We start from the raw sequence: 24,002 nt of genomic DNA, 5'->3' as shown, positions 1-24,002 counted from the left end.
TCATGAGCACTGCCTGAAGCACTAGCTGCGGTGCTGTTTCAAGATTGTGCCCCCACTTTTGGGATGTTCCTCGCCGTGTGACCCGCAGGAGGAAGGTAAGATGAAGACAGGACTCCTGACTGCGGATGTGGTGTCAGTGGTGGCTAGCTTAAATCAAAAATAGTGGGGCATGAAGGTGCACGACTCACCATAAATTTGGGAGCAGGACCGGGAGCGCGACTGGTGCGGCACTTCTCTTTGCTGTCAACGAGCAGGAAAAGAAAGGACTCCTTCCTGCTTGTGGAACGCAACTCCAACCAATCCTGAAGCAGCTCTCATGCTGTGAAAGCAGCTGCAGGTCTGGTGGGAGCAGGCTTACCCAGCTCTCATTTTGAGGCTAGAGGACCTCTGCCAGCAATCACCAGGCTGTTTCACAGCCTTTGGATTGCTGGGTCTACAGTGCCCATGTTAGGCTGACTGCCGCAAGACGGCCGTCCAGTCCGACATGCGCACTCTAGAACAGTGCACTCATCCTGTACATGTATTTATATAGCGCTAATCACCGACACGGTATCTAAGCGCTTGCTTAGGGAACCTGTCCTGGTATTCCCCTGTGAGATACCCTGGCAGGGTGTCCACAAGGTGAAAGCCAGGCATCCCGCCGCGAGGGGCCGTAGTGGAGATTAAGCAAGCTATTGCCCAGAGTCGCAGAGTGTGACCCCGTGAGTCGAGTAGGCACCGGAACGAGAATCATCGAGTCCGTGGAATTTTTGAGCCCGAGACCCGCAGAGGCGGGGAATCGATCCCTGGTCCACGGCCGATCTCCGCTTCCGGGTCTGCCGCCTCTAACCACTGAGCCACGCTTCTCCACTGCATTTGCTTGAATCAGCCCCGCCCCCACCATTGTGCTGCATACAGTGTGAGCCGGTGCAGTGTCAAATAAATAAAATTGTATTGTCTTGCCATTTAATTTATTTGTGTTTGCCTGCTGCGCTCGCAGCAGACGGGGCGACGCTCCTCCGCTCCTGAAGAAAAGCCACCCCTGTGTGGCGTTGACCAAAAGTCCAGCTTCTCTCCGGCCTATTTCATCTCGGGAGACCCATCCTGGGCATGATTCCACATCTTGGTGCAGGCCTCTTCTTCACCTATGCTCTGATACAGCGGAGAGAAGCAAAGAGCTGAGGTATACCTGTACTTGGAGAACCATTGCGCCCCAAAGTAGTAACTGGTCTTAATCACCTCTTGAACTTTACAGACGAGAATTGACTGCAGATCTACTCAACTCCGCTTGTGGTGTTAAAGTTTAAAAGTGGACACAGATTCAATTGGCAGGATGACCTTCTAAGAAGCAATCACCCTTGCATCAATTTTGCAAGCATCTTTTTAACATGTATATACATTCCTTAGCTGGGGAAACGTATCTTCAGTGGAAAAATTCTGCAAATATAAGAAAAAAATTAAGTCGGTTCGGAAATTAGTTATGTAACGGTAATCCGGTGCACATGTAACAAACAACTGCATCTTAATGAAGGGCAAGTAGCTCTGTCTCGTCAGTTCAACTCATCTGTGCATGTTTTGTTTATCTATTAAACCCTGGGTTGCCAGCAGGAGGCTGCTTGTGGTCCGGTTGGTGAAGAATTCAAGCCTCCTGCCAACGTGTGTTGGGAGTTGACTTTGAGAGCAATCTTGAATGTGTGTGGGACGCATCCGCCCAGGGGTAAAGTTTATAATATAATGTTGTTTCCATCCCTTACCACATAGATCGAGTTACACTTTTACACTTATTTTGCAACCGACCTAGACGGACTCTTGCACAATGTAGCCCACAAGGGTGACTGATGGGGGAAGGAGCGAAGTAACCGAATGACGACCCTGCACGCTGGGCCGCTACCACCTGATATTTGCACTTATAAGCAAGGCCTGTACCGCCGAAAGGTGAGCTAAGACGTGAGCCTTCTGGTACCACCAATAGATGACGCCAAATTGTGAGAAAAGGGCAAAACGTGGCTGTCCTATTCAGTAAGGCGCATTCCAGCAGCAATATTTTGTGTGGAGCACTGAAGTTTAAGAGTTATAATTTCCGTTGAATGAAGGGCTGTTTCTAATCTGATCAGGCCTGTAAGGACATGAAAAATATTAACAGGTGGGGAAAATATTTTAAAATGTTTTCTTACCTTTAATGAAAAAAAATGGCCAACACCACCTTTCAGGTCATCTCGCCGAAGAAAGGCGTGAACCCATTTAAAAATCCCTGCAAACTACAACAAGCATTTACAATGCAATAGGTCTCGCATTGACGCACGTTTGAGCTATTGGCATTGGAAATAACAATGCCTTTTATTCTTGCTTTCTTTTTAAAAACATAAATAAAACGTATTGTAATTTACAATGCCAATAGCTGAAACTCGCGTTACTGCGAGACCTATTGCATTGCAAATGCTTGTTTTGCTTGAGCAGATTTTGTTAGCAGTAGAAGTGATAAGGAAACATATAGGCCTTCCGCTTTAGCAGATTTGTGCCCAGGACACGCAGTATTTAGTGAACCTGCAGCCCTTTATCATCCTAGGCTGGGAAGTCTGGATGCAGCCAGGACAATTGGTTTTAGTATTTATGTATGTACGTTTCCTGACTTGCTGCAAACTGTTGTGATCATATCTGCCTCGTCCCATGCTTCTTTATTTTGTACTTCAATAATACGGCTGACCGGGGACATTTCGTTGGGTATGCACTTACATTGTATGGGGAGGCTTGTAAGTAACTTGCTGTACACTGCCTTGGAGAGGGTCGTGCTGTGGTTTTTATTCAAAATTCTCGCAGTTTTAACCTTGCAAGTTTTTAGTTGTTGTCGATTTGTAAATATGTCTTTTATGCATACCGCTTTTATGGTCCTAGTGACCAAACAAAAGTGTTTGACTGACAATAATAGCACTGATATGCAGTTATAGATCATGTGTATTAAAGAGAAATTATATAAATTTTTTCAACACAAAAATGTATTTTGTTCAGTGTATTTTTAAATACCACTGCACATAATGCAAGAACTCCAAGCACTAAGAAATTTAAACAAACTACTATTAACAGGTTTGTTCTAACTTCATACAAACTACTTTCAAAAGCAATGCTTCTGTCGTAGCACTGTCTCTGCCTATTAATCGCCTGTGGATGGAATCTTATGCTGTCCTTTACCGTAGTGCAGGGCACCCCGTTGTCTACTTGTGAATGGAAAGGCAGAGACACCGTTTTCTTCCCTGCTGAGATGTCACACCTGTCCCATAGACATTCTAAGCACTCCACATCAGTGGTCAATATGGTTACGCTGAAACAATGAAACAAAGGGTGCCGGGCAGCACCTGTCACGGAAAAGGTGAGAATGAAAACACTCGTCTCCGAAAGCAATAAAAAAAGAAAGAGGCTCAGCAAATGCATAAAAGTCCTTGCAAAAACAAGAGAAATACTTGGATGTTCTAGCGTGTAGAGCGCCATAACCAGCCCAGCCCTTGGAAACTGGTGGGGGAGAAGGGGTGGGTGGGGGCGACGGGGTTGATCCCTTTCAGTCCAATGGGCGGTGCACGCCTGGTGTGGGTACACATCGGTATGTGCACGAGTGTGTGTATCTGAACGTGCATAGGAGTATATGTTCATCGGAGTGTGCACAGGAGTATGTGTGCACACGAGTGTGTCTGGACATGAGAGCAAGAGCTTGTGCACATAGGAGTGCATGTTATTTTGCACAGGAGTGCATGTGTTCATGAACTTGTGCGTGGCTACAAGTGTTGTCTGATTGCTGAAGAGGTGCCTGATGACAGAGAAGCATCCCCAAAATGAGGCACCAAGTAAAGTGTCCAGGAGCACCTGCCACTGCTCAATGGAGACTGCAGATACTGCTTGAGTAAAGGAAAGTGGTAACGTTGGAGCTGATCCAGTAGTCCTGGGGAGAAGTACAACAATGATCTACGAAATTACAGCTGATGAGCTCTAGAGTAGTAGGGACTCTGCATGGAAATCTTACTGCCCGGCCTCAACAAAAGGAAATTTGATGGCTGCGTGACATTGATCAACAAAAGGTGCCCCAAGGAGAGAGAGAGGGGAGAGTGGTGTACAAAGAGATGGCACGAGGAAAAGGAAAGAGCAAAGCGATTTAAAAAGAGAAGGCTAGAGGAGCGATAAAAGGCGAGACATTATAAAAAGAGGTGCCCTCAGGAGAGAAACAGAGAGAGAGCGATTTAAAAAGACTTGGCTGGAGTAGGGAGAAAAACTAGAGCCATTTAAGTGAAGGGGGGAAAACCGATTAAGTTACTGAATGCGGACATTAAAAAAAAGGGGTTACAGAGGAGGCTCTGCGTTTCAAGCTAATATTAATACAACAAAACCAATGAAATGGAAACCGCATAGGATGTCAGCGCTTCGCCGTGAAATGGATCCAAAAAAAAACAACAAAAAAAAGAGCTGCTCCAGCAACCGGAAGGAGGGGGCCGCTCAGCGAAGCTTTTTTCAGCATCGAGCGCCTCTCTGCAGACTCCCCTGCATTCCAGAGAGGCGCGCGACGTGATCCTGTCTGCCGTGCCATGCCGTGGAGACCAGACCTGGCCGCGCGCACAACGTTATCCTATGGAAAAACGCTGCGCGGTGCCAGGTCTTGTATCCCTTCGTCGGTCTCAGACTGCTGAGACGACGGCTATAGTTCTCGCTTGCGAGAACGCGCTTTCAGCGCGTTAGTCGTAGGCGAGACCTAAAAATGTCTGCTTCCACGAGGATTTACCTGGGGCAGGGCACTGCCCGGTCAGCATGCCAGTCTAACAGCTTGCTCAGGCATTGATGCTTTCTAGCAGTGAGCTAAATGTTCCAGCATGAGTTCTACTTTTTTTTTCTTTTTCTGTTTCTATGGAATAATGGATCAGACATGGATACACACAGAACCCCATAACCAAGTATATTGTTTGATGGTTTAGTGTGTGTGTGGTGGTTGTACAGTGGCCTGCATAATCATGTCACCAAAGTGGTGCTTCTCACCCAATGGTAGCACAAGAGGCCTGCTCCAAGAAGGGCTTGTACAGATAGGACTTAATTGTGCTTCCACAGTGGAGGGCCCAGTGCCCATAGCTATTTCTGGCCAGTAGATTGGATTTGGCTCTTAAGTATCTAGGCGCATTTACAGCACCAGTACCAGCAGGGCCACAAATGAAAGTTGCAAGTGGATAAGCGGCACCCCCAAAGCTTTTAGATGGAGGATTGTGACATTGGCAGTGGTGTGTCATGCACCTGATTTAAATGGTGCATGTCCCATGCAGGTTTACCATGTATTGTATTGTAAATGCATTCATTTAGCCGCAGCGCTTACTACCTTACGAGGCTTCAAAGCGTATTTTCGGCGAGTAGCACGCTACTCTGGAACCCATAAAGGATTAGTGGGGAATCAGTATAGTGAAAAACGAAAGTAATTTGAGTGGTCAATATGTTAGTTATTTGGATAGTGAAGGGATAGAAAAGGGAAAAAGGTTTGCATTTATACAGCGCTTGATACCCCTGATGGGGTGTTGAAGTGCTCTTTTAGCGAGTAGCACACTACTCCGGAACCCATAAAGGGTTAGTGGTGAATTAGTATAGTGAAATATAGTGTGAACGGTCGTCTTTCAGTTATGTTTACTACTGCATTGTTAGAACACCAGAAATGTGGTTCTCTGGGCACTTCCGCCCGGATGTGTAATGAGCATAAGGTTGTCACCAGCAATAATTTCACGCACTTTACCTTGTGATACACATAATGCCATAAAACCGTGAAAAATCATTTGCCGTGGTTCCTGTGTTAGTCTGTTTGCAAAAAAAAGTACAAAAATAATGAGACGGATGAGTCGGACTGGTAGTTCTAGGAAGCTGTTTATTATTAGACCTAGATAGCATTTAAATTATGTCTTCGAAATTCCAGACTAATGCATCATGTGATTTTTGCATAATTTATGGCTATAGAAAACTAGCTTGCTATAGAGCTGTTGCTTTGAGAGACCATGTCTGCTTGAAACAGTCTTATGCCGATAACTCGTGCAACTTAATTTTTTATTGAACATATGCCCTTAAGTGGAGTGAAACAGTTATATAAGGTACTGGTTAACCAGACTTCACGCTTTAAGCTTAATTTTGCAAAATGTGTAAAGCATTTTGCAAGAAAAATCAGCAATTCCACACACCTATAAAATATATTTGTTAATAGACCTCATTGATTTCCTCTAAAATACAATCAAAAATATTCCTACCCCAACAGAATACAGACAGTGGTTCTCTAATGCTTTATTGAGCGATTATTTGTGACCACTTTTAAATCGGATTTTATTTGGGGACGATGATTCATTGCAAATGTATGCATGTTTTTCTTAATGAAGGTATCCCTTATTTTCCATTTTCTTTATGGCATAGATACAGTATCAATAGGCAATGCAACAATCGCTAATTAGTCTATTTTTTTTCTTTCTAGGAAAAGAGGAATAGAAGTCATACAGGTAAGAGACATTTATTTTGGCATCCATTTGCCATTGTATTAATTTGCCTCTCTGAAGCAGTAAAATTGACTTTGATGGCTTTGGCTTCTTTGCCATGCAGGTCTGTGGGGTGGTGAAGGTGAAGGGACTGCTCAATGTCCTTTCTGACTTGGAAGTAATTGCGGGACGGCAGCCCTGGGAAGTTCGGTTGCTTTTTAGGTTTCGCCTGGCGTCCGCTGCGCAGCAACGTTCGCGCAGGCGAAATCTAATGTTAGAACAGTATGGGGGACTTGGACCCGCCCCTTCTTCCATTTGCTAGCTCCATAAATGGAGGCTAGCCATTGGAAGACATGGTTGTCCATCACTGTTTCCCCCGCCACGACGCGAATCGTGGGCGTTTCTGACTCTTCTTTTTAAGTCCCGCCCCCCACACCCTCCCTCTCGCCGAGGAGTTATCCCACCGTCAGCGATCCATTTGTTTATCCCCCGCCCTCCCTCCCGTTGTCCGTGCCTTCTCCCGCCCGCCCACTGTCCGTGCCTCCTCCCTCCCGCCCACTCCTCTCGCCGAGGAGTTATCCCGCCCTCCTCCCGCCGTCAGCAATCCATTTGTTCCCGCCATTAATTCTCAATTTAAAAAGGTAAGTAGAAGGGCCATTGCACGGATATGTGATAATAAATTAAGCGTGTGGCAGTTTGCCTCGCCTCGTGTTTGCTGCTGTGCCCTGCGGTCTGGTGTTTGCAGCGTGGCTGCTGGAAGCAAGCAGGGGAGGGGCGCAACTGGCACTGGGAGAGTGGCAGAGGGTGGGGGTAATGGGCGACACCAGCGGGAGGCCGCCGCAGAGCCACTGGCGGGGAAAAGAGCCGCTTTGGAGGCAAGAGGCAGCGCGCACCTGCGAGCGGGAAGCGCCGATTACTGGAGGGAGGCGGCACACGTGAACCAGCCCCCAGGGGAGGCAGCGCAGAGGTGTGCGCACAGCTCCAGCGGAGGCAGCGCAGCGCTGCGCGCACAACGCCAGCAGAGACTAGGCGCCCACCACGAGACCTTCAGGGAGCACAGACCTGCAGCGCGGGTCAAGAGACTCGGTGGGTCTGTCAGAACGAGACCCCCAGCCCGACAGAATTGTAGCGCCTTGGACAGGACGCGGAGATTCGAGGCGCCTCCGCCAGGTAGCGAGAAGAGAACCCCGTCTGCGGTGCAGACCTACAATGGGGCTGGAAGTTGAAAATCCCAACGGAGGGGGCTCTGGTGAACCCACAAGCAGGGGCTGCAGTCGCAGGTACTCGAACTGTAGGGGGCTGGGTCGGGTAGGGGGCTGGGTCGGGTAGGGTACACTCTGGCTCTGGTGCGGGAAATACTGAAGGGCACTCACTGTTTACCGAATTACTCCATGTGGTCCGGGACAGTGCTCCAGTCCACGACTTTCCTTTTACTAATCATTGTTTTCAGGTGTGCTAGTCCAGTCGCTTGAGGGGAAACAAGACAGTACTTCCCTTTGCCAAAATGCATTAAGGGGGTTAAGAAAATCCTAGGAATAGGAAACGGTGTTAATAATGGCATGGACTCACCTTGTAACCGGAGTGAAGGTGTCTGATGGTGTGCATGGGTGTGCTGGCGCGTGTGCTTGGAACTCCGCTGCCTTTGCAGGGGTCGGTGGTGCACACGAGGGGTCTGTGGTAGGATACATGATGTACATTGAGAGGGATGTGCGTTTTAGACTGACGCTTGCTCTGGGGGCTATCGTAGGCTGAAGTGGTCTGTTTTGGGATACACCGGTATGACGTAACATGTACTGGGGCTCTGGTGAGCTGAAGTTGTCGGTGATGTCATGCAGAGCTGTGATAGAACATGCACTTGGAACTCTCTTGCTTTTATGGGGGAAGAGGGCTGTGATGGGCTGAGGGGGTCTGTGTTGAGATACAAGTGGAGGTACTCAGGACTCTGGGATATACTGGAGGTTGTTATGGATGAGGCCTGTGATGGGATTACTGACGTACGAGAGGTGTGTACTTACCACTCTGACGCATGTACTGGGGACTGTGGTTGACTGGAGGGGTCTGTGAAGGGATGAGGCTGAACACGGGACTGTGGCACTTCTACTGGGGCTGTAGCTGCCGGTCACATCACATAGGGTATATTTGTAGGAATCATGAGAGATGTGGAAGGGGTGTGTGGTTTTATTATTGGAATAATATTATTATAGTGTTGTGATTTTAGTTTACGAAGGGCTGTGATTTGAGTGTGTGTGCGTGCAATTGTGCCAGTGTATGTACTCGGGATTGTGAGGGATATGTCTGTACTGGGGTTGGTGAGTTATGTACTGTAACTGAAATGTGCTTTAGTTTTTTTGGAGTATAATTAAGGCTCCGGGTTTATGGCATTTGTTAAACATTTCCGTCTGTATTTATCCATAATTATGTTTGGGCCATTTTTATAATTATTTATCCATATTTACTGTATATTTCGGGGATAAATGTGGTTGTAAAATTGTTTCCACATTTATTTAACTGATAAACCTGCACACATACTTCGACGACTGACGTGTTTTAGAAAATTAAGAGGGCAAACATTACAATACACCCTCATCTAAATATTCGCATTATACTACACATGTATGCTGGTGAACACCCAATGTTGGGGGCGGGGGGGGCACTGTGTGGGTGTGTGGGGGGGCTCGCAGTGTGTGGGGGGCTCTGTGTGGGTGTGTGGGGGGGCACTGTGTGGGGGGGCGGTGTGTGGGAGGGCTCTGTGTGGGTGTGTGGGGGGCTCTGTGTGGGGGGGCTCTGTGTGGGTGTGTGTGTGTGTGTGGGGACTCTGTGTGTGTGTGTGGGGGGGGCTCTCTGTGGGTGTGTGTGGCATTTGCGAGAGATTAAGCTATTGGCATTGTAAATGACAATGCCATTTATTTATCTGTTTTCAAAACCAACACATAAATAAAAATGTTGTCATTTAAAATGCCAATAGCTCTAACTTTTGCAAAGGCGAAACCGTTGCATTGTAAATGCTTGTTTTAAACATGTTTTTACTTTGAGGTGCATCTGGAATTGACACTTGGGGCTAGCAAAATGTTAAATGTTTTTTTGTCAAAACGGCTTGGTGTTGTGGGAAAAGCACACCTTGTAAATGACACTTTGGGACCTGCTATTCAGTTGAAAAGCAACTTAAAAGCACCAGATATAAAGCTGTTCTCTGAAATAATATAATCCACAAACTGCTTGGATATTTGGGGATAACACATTACCAGTCTGAGAAACACTTTGTAGACTTGTTCTCATTTGTTTTTAGGGAAATATGGCATCACATTTGTTTCTATCATCCCTAAAGTAATGAGGAAGACTAAAATCTTTCAGTGGCGGCTGCTGAGGAACAGGGGGTGAGGTGGCGAGGCACAGCTCCTCTGTACTAAATACTACTACTTCTTCCTTCTGACTCGTGGAAGCAGGAAGCTCCCAGGCTTCGATAAGCCAATCATGACAGCAGCGTTGTGATTGGTCTGAGCGGCCTGTTTGGCCGCACAGGCCATGCTTGGGAGCCTTGGGACAGTTCTCCTCCTGGCTGTGCAACACAGCCGGGTGGAGAAATGCAAAGTGTGCATGGCTGTTTGGCCGGCCCAAGACAGCCTGCCAAACCGTCATGCGCATTTAGTAGTGCCCATATCACTCCTCCTGTGAACCAGCCCAGCCCTCACCTCCCCCCACCACAACGTGGCTCTGTGCAGAAAAATTAAATAACAATGTTATTATAATTTTATTTTTCCTTGTTGCATTGCTCTGAGAGTAGTGGGGCAACGCTTCTGCGCCTTAGTGGAGGAGCCGCCACTGCTCTGTTTATTTCCTGCTCACCTTCATAATGCTTACCTTGGCCGTCTGGATAATAGTCATGAAAAAGTCAAAAAGTGTCTGGGTTTCATGTCTTCCCATGGTCTCTGGAGATAAGCTGTTCCTCCCTTATGTTCAGCCAGCTTGTTCAGATCAAATGGTGCTTGCGGTTTCTTGGTAGGTACTGCTACTTTTTTGGAAGCCGCTCACAAGTTTTCTGGAAATTGCTTTGGATGAGGTGCTTGACTGGAAGTTACTGAGGAAGAGGTGTTTGACTGGAAGCTGCTTCGGATAAGGCGCTTGACTGGAAGTCCCTCAGGATGAGGGTGGTTTTTGGATATGCAGAGATCCAGTGGGCGACTAGGACTGTCTGCATCTTCCTAATGCATGAGAGGTTGTAGATGGAGCTTTAGTACCAGGGGATTGGATAGGACAGCTAACGTATTTAAGAGAAACTGGATTATGATTGTGTATTAGAATTTAGGTGCCCCTACTCTGCACCAGGAAAGGGAGACATTGACGAGTGAGGTGTATGGACCGGCCAGAATGCTGATGTGACTGCTGCGAACCTTGGTGTTGCAGATATTTTCTGGACGTTCATTACCTTGGACTGATATATAGTAGTTATCAATTTGAAGGATTTTGTTTTACCTCAGACTCATGGGTCGTAGTGATCTCTTTGAAGCAGGTGGATATGGTGTCGGAACAAAAACAAAAGGAGGAGTACCCCCTGGAGGCGGGCAGAGAGCGTCTCTGCGCCTAAAGGTTTAAGGCTCAATTAAGCACTTGTGCCCAATCCTTGATATAAGGCATAACATGTCTTTTTTGAAGACCCCTCACTCACCAACCTAGTTGGTGACATGCTTCATCATCGGGGTCCCACTCCGAAGGCCGAGTGCCAACAGGGTGTGCTACGACACCTGATTACAGTGGAGCAGGTATTTTCTCTTTTTATATGTGCAGTGATAAAAGAGGGGTAAGTGTTTTAAAAGGGGCCAGATCTACTCACATCAAGACTTTATTCCCGAGTGACTGGACACCTGGTTAAAAAACTGTGATACCTTTGTCTAATTAGGTAGACTTCGGTATCTAAGACGTGTAGTGTAATAAAAAATAGCGACGTGTGCTATGTGATTAAAATATAGGTCTTAGGTCTACATGTTTCAACCTCGTATGATTGTGGGTTTTCGTCAGGACCAAAAGGAAAAAGAGAAGGACCTGGGTGGTCCGCCCACGCTAAGGGGCGCCCTGCCCTAGATCCGTGAAAGATGGGTGCACAAAAATTGTGTACCTGCAAAATGTAGTCTTCTCCCCACTCTGGAAGAAAAAAACTCAAAAAGCGGTAGAAATCCGCCTCATGGGCGTTCGTGGTCCAAAGGCGATGCTCGCGTAATTTGCGGCTTCAGATCCTTGGACTGGTAACCTACTTGGTCCCTTCAACGATACGCCCCGTAGTAATCCCTTGATGTCGGCCCTTGTGGAGGATCCGATTTCTGGGAAGACTACCGATTGAAATGTTTGTCCGCCTAGGGTCGTTAGTTAAAATGAAGACGTCCATTGGGATTGTAGAGCCTTGTAACTGGATTAGAGTAGGTGATTGTTCTTAAAGAACTGCAACACAGTGTTTACAGAGTTGGTGATTTGTGAATAAACATTTGTCAGCTTCGAAACATCTTATGATATTTTTCGCAGGTTTGATTTACCTGCTCTTTATGAACTCTGTCACTTCAGCACTTTATTTTCATATTCTATAGAGCTTTATGTTGTCTGGAGTGCCACCTTTGGATCGTGGAGATTAGTATTTGTCCATGCTGCATTGTTGTGAACAATTTGCACTGTTAGCTCTGGAAATGTTCCTGATATTTCCTGTATTTTATGTCATGAACCTTGATTTGTCTTGTGCGAATGATCAGTATTTTATGTGGTCACACCCAACCACACACAACCACAAGCACACACAACCACAAGCACACACAACTGTGGAAAAGTAAATTTTGCCATGTTCTGTGTCCCTACGTGTCATCCATCATATGTTATGTGTGCATGATTAAATATGCATATGCATTCCCCATGTTCGATTCAAGACGCAATTATAGTTGTGTCCACCCCTAGTATGCCAGTTTCCAGTTCTCGTGAATACTACGAATATCAGGCCTATGTAAAGCTACGTTGCCACGTTTCTCAGTGTGCACGTTATTCCATTATAAAGTCCCCGTTTCTAGGCCTCAAAAGGGCCTGAACATCAGATTCAGCTCCTGTCTCCTAAAGCCTCGCTGAGGAGCGATACAGCCCCCACCTGTATCCTCGACCCTTCACTTACTTCCTGCCTCACAGTGCCCGGTTCAGCCTGGCTCTGCCTCTGAGTCTGCCAAAAGTATGTTATGATTCCAGTTATCAGTTCAGTCCTCCTTCTCTGCATTCCTAAGCTACTGAACTGCATCAATAGTTTCCGTCATTGTCTAGCCTTTCCGGCTCCATGTTAGAGAAATACTGTATTTAATGGTCATTTCGTATTCCTCATCACGCACTACATGTAGAATAATGCATGGTCCAGTCTTAGAATCAAGTCAGCTTTTCCCCTCCTGACTTCTAGTTTATATCAACATGTTCTCTAAACATCAGATACTAGATACTGTTTAGGTACATGTCGCCCTGACTCTCCAGACTTCAGTCTCTGCTCCTAGCACAGAGTTCATAGCCCCCAGCTTCTCCTAGTGATACGTCATTGCCAGTTTGCGCACACCACCAGGTTAGAGGTCCCGGCTCCTTAGGTAGCCCCCTCCAATGTTTCCGCCCTATTCATGACATATTCTGTTACGTTTGCATCACATGTCTATGTATACGCCCTGTTACACCCACTTTTACCCTTATCTTTCGCGACTGCTACGCGTCACGCCTATTGCTCCACCCACTGCTACGCCTATTGCAATGTAATGCTATGTGTTTGCGTTATGTATATATGCTCATGCACTGTTATTAAAAAAGTCATCCTTTTCCTTCCGCCGATCCTGATTCTGCCCCAGGCAAGCGCTTGCCATCCTATTCCTGTGCAGGTTGTCCTGTTCCTGTCCTTATGCTGTATTAAACCTGCATAACTCCTACTACCTCGAATCTTGACTCTTATTTTATTGAGCTATCTGTTATTCATTTATGTATTCAAAAATAGGGTATTATTTATTTATTTACCACATAATGGCGCCCGAATAGGGACTTGCCCTTTCCCCACGCGTCGGTGAAGCCACGCCGACCCCCTGACCCTCTGCCGTCGTGACGGAACCATACCGTGCACATGCAGATATTTCTGCTTCAAGTATCCCTCAGGCCCACGGAGGAGACGGAGGAGGCGGTCCAGCATCCAAACGAGACGGTGGAGGAACGCGGCGAGTCCCGACCAGAGCCCAAGCCGAGAGTCCAAGGTCCGAGGTATCCGGAGGTCCACCCGTAACTGAAGTCCGAAGTTCGTCGTCCGTCGTCGTAGCAGTCCAGTCCGATCCGAGGCCTTCCGTTCTTGCTGCCCGGTGAGTACCATTACTGGGGTAGTATCTAGACAGGGTCAATCTAAATTGACTCTGGTCCGTGGGTTGGTGGTACACAGACTCACAAACGAAGTGTTCACCTAGGTGGATACGGGTCTTGATGCGTCCCTTTATGGGACCGGTATGTTCCGTACTGTTTCAGCAGTGCATCCAGTAACTCTAGTCTGTTCCGTTCTCGAGAAATTCTTGTGTTTCTGTTCTCAGTATTCCAGGTAATATTCTGTCCGAACTGTTATGTTATGATGTTGTTCAATGTATTTCCAATGTCGTGGTATGCCTGAATTGTTCTCCCAATTGTTATTGTTCCTCGTGTATTGTATTGTGTTCCGATTCAAGTTTACAATGTCTCTCTTTTCGAGATCACGTCAGCTAAAAACTAGAAAGGGTTTGTTAGAAGAAGCAGTTCCTGTTCCGCCGAGGGACAGTCCAGGTCACTTTATGTATCAGAAGCATGGCATAAGCGCCATATTGTATCTAGATTTATGGGTAGAGTATACCAAACAGTTAGAAGAAAAGTATAGATGGCCCGTATCGGGTACATGGGATGCCGAGTGCATCATGCGAGTAGAAGAAGCATTATGGAAAAAGAAAGCCAGACAATCACAGAAAGATGCCATCGAGTTATGGCGTAAAGAAGCTCATAAAAGAACCGAAAAAGAAATCAGAAAGTCAGAATTAAGTAGAGAATCCTTGGAACGAGCCCAAGAAAGGGAATTAATCGAGATTGGTGAACGAGTTAAAACTGAACAGTCAGACAGACAGAGGCATGCCCTTATTAGGGGTATGTATCCTCTCCTTGCCGAGGGCTTGCCAAAAGCGACCCCAGAGGCATCCAGTAATTTCCCGCCACCATTAGTCCCGACCAAGCTACGTCACAAACCAACCGCAGCTGATATTTTCATCTCGTCCTATTTGGACGACACAGTCCCAGAATATGCAAATCCTGTTCCCGCTCCGCCAGTCCCTGTAAATCAGGCACTTCCCGCTCCTCCAGACACCGGAGTACCTGTTACGGTACCCCCGGTCCAGCCCGCCATACAAGTCCAGCCCGCATTTCAATTTCCCACCTTGCCAGCACGAAAAGCATCAGTTGATGATTCTAGTCTAGGGGCCGCAGGAGGAGGTCCTCCTCGAACCCCGCCGCCACATAAGCGTTTAACGGCAGCCGAATTACATATGCAAGCGTCACAACGTACGCCCAGACTGTCTGTTGCAGAAATAAGAAAATCCCTTGCCGAATGCTGTTATGACCCAGTCCCAGGCGAAGATGATATGGTTTTATATTCATTACGCGTAAGAAATGTGGCCGAGTATCTAGTCACCCTACCAGATATGAAGGAAGATCTAGACAGAATATATCGTTTCATCCGTACAGGGGAAGATCCAGAAAGTATTAGTGATGTCATGTCCCAAAGGAAAGCTGAGACCCAGCTCATGATATTAAAGTTTCTGATTAATTGTCTAATAAGAGAACAAGATTACCCGTCCAATAATCAGGCCGAAATGAAAGCCCTGATGAAGTGGAGTAATAGTATAGCCGAGGGTAAGCACAAGACTATCAGTGCTATGGAGAGTATGTACAAGAAAATCCGCAAAGAAATAATAAAGATACACGAACAACGTAAAGCAGCACAAGTAAACGAGAAAGAAAGTAACTCTGATACTGAAGAGATCGACGACGAGAATGCCAGAATAGCGTATGTAGGAAAATCCAGATTTCCAGATCGCCATTTACGCCTAGAACCCAAGTCTACTTTCCATCATCCAGTACCAGATCAAGGTTCTCTAGAACAAGTATTTCAAGCTACCGATCACATCCTGAAATCACGAATCGGTTACAGTGAGTTAAGCACTATGCATGAACAAGAACTAGCTCGATCAGCAGTCCGATGGATTACTGATTCTACCACTTTTCCAGACGAAATAGTGGCACAAATGTTTCTGAAACTGCCCCCGGCCGAGCAACGACTGGTGGGTATGTATATGATCCAGCACCTCATTACTCTGTATGAGGGTCAACATTCTGATCCAGGTCCGTTACATGATATCCTGAACGAGTTACTCCAGTATAGATGGAGAGGTCTAGGTACCGATTTAATCAGTGTCATTCTAGAACAGCGCCACAAATATGGAACGTTTCTGAACCGGCATTTTGTTCATGTCTCACCCCCAGAAAGTAAACCATTTTACATAGACAGACAGAATCCGTTACGAGAAGTCCACCCAGTTAGAGGAACGGGTGGCGAAATGCAACGAGTGTTTGTATACACTCCAATCACAAAGATGGAACTTCTTGAAATGAAGAAATTAATTCCCTGTCATGATAAAGATCCAGCAGGGTTCCATAGAGAACTAAAAGACATGCTCCGTATGGGAGAATACACGTATCCAGATATAATTAAAATGTTAAAAGTTCTGTTGCCCGCAGGGGTGTATGAGAAGCTCAAGGAAAAAGATTGGGAGGTGGGAGAGAAAAAGATCGATTGGGCAGTTCTAGAAGCTGAAGACAAGATACGAGTACCAGGTACCGGTCTTGGAGATAAATGTAAAGAATTACCAGAATTATTGATTCAAGTTTTACCCAGATTATTGACAACTAGAAAAGAGGACTGGGATGCAATCTCAGCCTGTAAACAGAAACAAGACGAAGATATTCGTGATTTTTATTCTAGATTTGAGAAGTGTTTTAGTATCAACAGTGGCCTCAAGACAAGTAGTGAGTCATATCCTCACCTTTTTGTTACTAAATTAGTCGAGAATTCAAGTCCACCGATTAAAAACCGAGTTCTGAAAGTCGAAAGTACCTGGCAAGCTAATACCCCGTCCCAGATGTTGCAAATGCTCCAATACCACCAGAATAGAATCAGAGAAGAACAAGAACACGAGAGAAAGCGTATGAAAGACACGAAAATGAAAGTACTAGTTGCACAATCTGTTCCTCAAGACAGTCAGAAGAGGGGTCCGAATCAAGTCAGTCATCCAGCAGCTCCTGTTAAAGGGAATTGCAATTATTGTAAACAGCCAGGCCATTTTATAAACGAGTGTGTAGTTCTGAAACACAACATAGCTACCGGTAAAACTAAAGAAAGACCACGTCCGCCTAGACAAGAACAAGTTTCACAGACTCCTCAGTCACAGAATGCACAACAGACAGTTCCAGCACCGCAGCCTATTGCTGCAACACAGCATGTTACATCGCAGATGTACCAGTATGCACAGTCTGAGTACCCAGAGTACCAACAGTATTCATGAAACAGCCTAGAGAGGGAGGTAGGCTTGCCTCTCATCGAGATACCTGTAGATCAAGAAGGTCCCTATGTTCACAGTCAAGTATTAGGGAAAGACAGAAAGTTTTTGATTGATACAGGGGCAAGTAGGACCACAATTAGTCACGCCGAAGTTCCAGGGGCTCCGCTCTCAGGCTCAAGAAATGTTTCCCTTGGATTTTCAGGAAAGCCTATCGTAAATGAGATCTCAAAGCCAGTTTCTCTAGAAGTAGGTCCATTGTCCCGAACTACTGATCTGTTACTTACTAAGTCATGTCCAGAAAATCTATTAGGCATTAAAACACTGAAAGAGTTAGGTGCAGTTATATGCTGTTCCCCAGAGGGAATACGATTGTTCCTACGTGACTTTAAGGGTCACTATGTATTACGAGATTTTGATTCAAGACTGTCTAATGTTCCACAGCACTTATGGGCGCAAGGTCCAACTGATGTAGGTTACATGCAAATCACACCCTATCGTGTGACTCTCAAGCCAGGTGTAGTGTTACCACGAATCAGACAGTACAGATTGCCACCAGAGGCTGTAGCAGCCTTATCCAAAATTATTGACGAGCTCATGGTTCAAGGAGTAGTTGTAGAAACTGACTCAAATGTATGTAATTCTCCGATCATTCCAGTCATGAAACGTACTGATCCAAATGCACCCCCAGTATATCGATTAGTGATTGACCTACGAGAACTTAATAAGTGTATTATTCCTCAGTACCCAGTTGTCCCAGACATCTCTTCCCTATTAACGGCCATTGATTCCGAAGCCACGTTCTTCACTGTCATAGACCTCAAGAACGCATTTTTCAGTGTTCCTATTCATCCAGACAGCCAGTTCCTTTTCGGATTTTGTTTAAATGGAAGGAGCTATAAATTCACACGAGCTCCTCAAGGTTTCACAGAAAGTCCTAGTATTTACAGTCAAGCACTCAAGAGACAACTAGACAACATTCACATGCCAACTGACACTGCCCTGCTCCAGTATGTCGATGATCTACTGATCACAGCCCGTTCTGAACGTGCTTGCGAGCGAGCATCACTGACAGTTCTGTATTTCCTAGCCGAGATGGGGCACAAGGTGTCCCCTTCTAAGCTTCAATTCTGTGTCCAGCAAGTGGTCTACTTAGGACACTTACTGTCCAAGAGGGGTAGGCAGTTGACACCAGACCGTATCCAGTTAATAGCGAGTCTTCCTCAGCCCAAGACCCAGAAGGAGGTACGTGCTTTTATTGGCCTTACTTCTTATTGCAGACAATGGATTCCTCAGTATGCATTTCTAGCCAAACCACTGATACAGTTGACGACACAGGAGGCAGCCGTATCGCCTGTCCTCCCTTGGACATCTGAACATACATTTAGTTTCAATGAGTTAAAGAAAGCCCTATGCCAAGCTCCAGTTCTAGCTACACCGAACTACAGTAAGCCTTTTACACTTTTCGTTACTGAACGCGAAGGTACAGCATTATCTGTTCTCACACAAGATCAAGCAGGACAATACAAGCCATGTGCTTATTTTTCGAGCACATTAGATCCTGTAGCCCAGGCTCTGCCTGCGTGCCTCAAGTCAGTTGCAGCCACAGCACTAGCTATCAGACAAAGTGATTCCATAGTCTTAGGACATACCTTGACAGTACAAGTTCCACACTCCGTGGAAGTTCTTTTAAACCGAACACAAACTCAGCACTTGACAATTGCACGTTTAACAGGTTATGAATTGACACTGTTCCAGCCACACATAGAAATCAGACGCTGCAACGTTTTAAATCCTGCTACACTGTTACCATCAGTTAATTCGAATTCTGCCACGCATGATTGCGTGGAAATAGTTAACATTACGACTAAGCCAAGACAAGATCTGACAGATATTCCGTTATTAGATCCCGACCTGACACTTTATGTGGATGGTTCATGTATGAGAACTAGTACAGGAGAACTAGTCGCCGCGTATGCAGTGACTACTGACACTGAAGTAATAGAGACACACCGCATCGACACTCTGTCCGCTCAAGCAGCAGAGCTAGTTGCTCTGACACAAGCCTGTATACATGCCAAGAACCAGAAAGTTAATGTTTACACAGATTCACGCTACGCATTCGGAGTCGTACACGACTTCGGAGTGCTCTGGCAGGAGAGAGGTTTCATGACTTCTCATGGAACCAAGATTCAGCATGGTCTCCTTATTCAAGCTCTGTTAGATGCCATACATTTACCGACATCTATCGCTATCATGAAGTGCAAAGCACATACGAAAGTTACTGACATTATTTCCCAAGGTAACGATCTAGCAGATCGCACAGCCAAGTTTACAGCACAGACTCCAGACATTCCAGTTAACATGACACACACTCCAGATCCGACCACATGCATGACAGTTAAGGACCCTACACAAGATGTCATAGATATCCAGTTACATGCTACTCCCGAAGAAATCAAGAAATGGTCCGAACAAGGAGGGGTCCAGACAGATCAAGGATGGTTAACGAAGGGTAGAGCCACATGGTTTCTCCCCGACTCTATGGTTCAAGTCATTATTAATACCGCACATAGTCCAGCACATTTAGGAGAAAAAGCTATGTTAGACAGTATCCAGAATATTTGGTTCAACAAGCATTTACGAGCTGCAGCCAAGCAGAAAGTCCGTACCTGTATGATATGTTGTCAGTTTAATCCAGGTAAAAGTGTCCCGGTGGAACAAGGTGGATTCCAGCCCCCTGACCACCCTTTTGAAGTCCTCCAGATGGATTATATTCAGATGGAGCGATGTCGAGGTTTCAAGTATGTCCTTGTAGTTGTATGCGCTTTGTCCAGGTGGACAGAAGCATATCCAGTCCCAGATTACACAGCCGCGACCACTGCTAAGCAGTTGGTTCGTGAGTTCTTCCCTCGTTATGGACTCCCTAGAGTCGTATATTCTGACAACGGCCAGCCATTCTCATCTGAGTTGATGAAACACGTTTCCCTGTTATTAGGGTACCAGTGGAAGTTTCATTGTGTACGCCATCCTGAAGCAGCCGGTCTCGTAGAGAGACATAATCAGACTCTAAAAATTCGTATCGCAAAGGTATGCAAAGAGAAAGGTGTGGACTGGCTGGTAGCTCTGCCAGTTGCTTTGTTTTATATGCGCATGGTCGCACATTCCAGATCAGGTCTGTCCCCGTATGAGGTCGTTTTCGGCCGCCCCCCTAATATGTGGGGTACTCCTAGACCCCGAAGTATTACCGATGTTTCAAGTAATATGCTGACAGATTACCTAGCTTCCTTGATGTCTGCCCTCAACTCATGTCGTTCACAGGTTGCCGCCGCATTTCCAGACAATACCGAGGTGGCACCGCACAAAATCGTTCCAGGATCCATGGTGATGGTCAGGAATTTTGACAGATCGAGTCCGCTGGAGCCTCGTTGGAAAGAGCCCCGACAGGTCCTCCTCACCACCCGTACAGCCGTGAAGTTGGAAGGTCGCAAAGGCTGGGTGCACCTTTCTCATGTCAAACAATTTAATGGACTGAAACCAGTCTTAAAGAACATTTCCCAGGATTTGAAGGATTGCCAAAATATTGTTCTCAAGGACTGTCCCGCAAAAGACATTGCTACAACCCCTCCCCTGTTAGAGAAAACTCCGCAACAGGAGTACAAGCTAAAACTCCGGTCTAGTAAAATAAGTCAGTCAGTTTGATTGTCTAAGTCCTCCCCTAGGTGAAACGGTTAGACTGTTTCTGACATGTATAAAATAGACCCCCATAGTGAGAGAGTTAGTCAAAACTCAATCCGATGTATCATTTTTCTATGTTTTATATTATTTCTCAGCATCATGATTTCCTGCACGAGTTATGCATTTTACTTGTATCTTCCAGTTCCTCATGTAAACAGGTCTTCTAATGCTACTGTAGAGCACACGTTTAGTGACCTACCTCCTCATGAACTCTCTTACCGCCTCGCTATGCAAAATAATTCCTTTATCCGCATGTTACATTATTCACACCAGACCAGCAATGCCACTAATTGTTGGGTGTGTGGTCGACTCCCCCCTTTCCAGATGCCGAAGGGAGTTCTGCCACTCTTTCCTTATCCTTTTTCACATAATGGTTCGTGTGGAGCATGGTCCACGTTAACGTCATCCTCAACAGATATGTCTTTTCTTAACAGTACATGTTTCCCAGACAAGCAAGGTCTTCCCCACAGAACCGGGTTAGATCTAGAAAATGAAGTGTATAATTTAGGTAATTATTCTTCGAATTTCATGGTCCTGAATGTCCAGTCTGATACTACTCCAGACTTACCTGCTATTTCAGTATTACCAGTCAAAGGCGAATTATGTGTCCGAAATTATGGTTCTGTACATGTAGGACATAGTGAATGTACTACTATTGTCAAATATAGTGACAGTGGGAAATCTGTTTTCAAAGCTTCACGTCATTCTTATTTTATTTGTGGTCAAACCGCATATGTTAGTCTGCCCCTCGATTGGGAGGGAACCTGTTACATTGCCTTCCTACTGCCACCTGTTTTTCTAGCCCCATCTGATTATCACAGAAACACACGTCTAGTACACATTAGACATAGAAGGGAGTCCCCAATTGTCGATTATACTGAAACTGCTCTAGAACAGTATACAGATTTCAATAGAGGTTTCTTCTTCTTTATAGGACCTATCCAGAATAGTAAACTGATCCGTAGGTTAACCAGAACCCTTGAAGCTGTAGTAAATGAGACTGCCTCTGCTCTAGGTAACTTAACCGAAGAGCAATCTGCTATGAGATTTGTCGTTTTGCAAAATCGTCTCGTCCTTGACGTCATACTGGCCGATAGGGGCGGGGCCTGTAGAGTCATCGGATCCAGTTGCTGCATTTTCATTCCAAATAACGCGCCGTCTGTTTATTCAGCTATAACCAGACTCCATAAGATTGCCCATCTGATACACCAAGACCCAGGCACCTGGACATGGTCCGGTTGGTTCTGGAATATAATTTCCGCATGGGGATGGAAAGTCTTGTCCTTTCTAGGTATTGCAGTAGCGATCATATTTAGCTGCTGCCTCTGTATACAATGTGGCCCTGCGATTTGCGGCATTTGTGCTACCTCTTGTATTCCTAGTCCCAAGCCCCGTTCTAAATCCCGTTCCAGGATAATTCGAGACGAGCAAATGATACTGTATGAAATGATAGATGGTATCATGAAAATTGATGTTTCCTGATGGAAACGTAGTGACAAGGAGGGAATGTGGAAAAGTAAATTTTGCCATGTTCTGTGTCCTTACGTGTCATCCATCATATGTTATGTGTGCATGATTAAATATGCATATGCATTCCCCATGTTCGATTCAAGACGCAATTATAGTTGTGTCCACCCCTAGTATGCCAGTTTCCAGTTCTCGTGAATACTACGAATATCAGGCCTATGTAAAGCTACGTTGCCACGTTTCTCAGTGTGCACGTTATTCCATTATAAAGTCCCCGTTTCTAGGCCTCAAAAGGGCCTGAACATCAGATTCAGCTCCTGTCTCCTAAAGCCTCGCTGAGGAGCGATACAGCCCCCACCTGTATCATCGACCCTTCACTTACTTCCTGCCTCACAGTGCCCGGTTCAGCCTGGCTCTGCCTCTGAGTCTGCCAAAAGTATGTTATGATTCCAGTTATCAGTTCAGTCCTCCTTCTCTGCATTCCTAAGCTACTGAACTGCATCAATAGTTTCCGTCATTGTCTAGCCTTTCCGGCTCCATGTTAGAGAAATACTGTATTTAATGGTCATTTCGTATTCCTCATCACGCACTACATGTAGAATAATGCATGGTCCAGTCTTAGAATCAAGTCAGCTTTTCCCCTCCTGACTTCTAGTTTATATCAACATGTTCTCTAAACATCAGATACTAGATACTGTTTAGGTACATGTCGCCCTGACTCTCCAGACTTCAGTCTCTGCTCCTAGCACAGAGTTCATAGCCCCCAGCTTCTCCTAGTGATACGTCATTGCCAGTTTGCGCACACCACCAGGTTAGAGGTCCCGGCTCCTTAGGTAGCCCCCTCCAATGTTTCCGCCCTATTCATGACATATTCTGTTACGTTTGCATCACATGTCTATGTATACGCCCTGTTACACCCACTTTTACCCTTATCTTTCGCGACTGCTACGCGTCACGCCTATTGCTCCACCCACTGCTACGCCTATTGCAATGTAATGCTATGTGTTTGCGTTATGTATATATGCTCATGCACTGTTATTAAAAAAGTCATCCTTTTCCTTCCGCCGATCCTGATTCTGCCCCAGGCAAGCGCTTGCCATCCTATTCCTGTGCAGGTTGTCCTGTTCCTGTCCTTATGCTGTATTAAACCTGCATAACTCCTACTACCTCGAATCTTGACTCTTATTTTATTGAGCTATCTGTTATTCATTTATGTATTCAAAAATAGGGTATTATTTATTTATTTACCACACAACCACACACACACACAACCACACACACAAGCACACCCACACCCAACCACACACACATACACCACGACAAACACAACACACACAGCCGCTAACACAACACACACAACCACTAACGCAACACACACAACCACAACCACAACACACAACCACACACACAACCACACCCACACACAACCAGCCGTTGGTGCACGCTTTCACCAGGCACACACACACACACCAACAGCGGTCAGTGCACGCTTTCACCAGGCACACACCACCAGCGGTCAGTGCACGCTTTCACCAGGCACACACCACCAGCGGTCAGTGCACGCTTTCACCAGGCACACACCACCAGCGGTCAGTGCAGGCTTTCACCAGGCACACACCACCAGCCGTCAGTGCAGGCTTTCACCAGGCACACACACCACCAGCCGTCAGTGCAGGCTTTCACCAGGCACACACACCACCAGCCATCAGTGCACGCTTTCACCAGGCACACACACCACCAGCCGTCAGTG

General features: G+C 46.1%; 1 protein-coding gene across 3 annotated transcripts in view; it reads left to right on the top strand.

Annotated features, from left to right (window-relative positions):
* The window catches only part of ITPK1 (inositol-tetrakisphosphate 1-kinase), a 603,720-nt gene that overhangs the window by 254,773 nt on the left and 324,945 nt on the right, over nucleotides 1-24,002 (top strand). For all 3 annotated transcript variants that reach the window (XM_078660084.1, XM_078660082.1, XM_078660083.1), the window contains one exon: nucleotides 6,446-6,470. In XM_078660084.1, the coding sequence (XP_078516210.1) occupies nucleotides 6,446-6,470 (25 nt within the window). The remainder of the gene's footprint in view (nucleotides 1-6,445; nucleotides 6,471-24,002) is intronic.

This window comes from Lissotriton helveticus, chromosome 9 (assembly GCF_964261635.1).
Source record: "Lissotriton helveticus chromosome 9, aLisHel1.1, whole genome shotgun sequence".
NCBI classification, from domain to species: domain Eukaryota; kingdom Metazoa; phylum Chordata; class Amphibia; order Caudata; family Salamandridae; genus Lissotriton; species Lissotriton helveticus.
The sequence above is the reverse complement of the archived record's forward strand: the minus strand, read 5'-3'. Positions and strand labels throughout refer to the sequence as shown.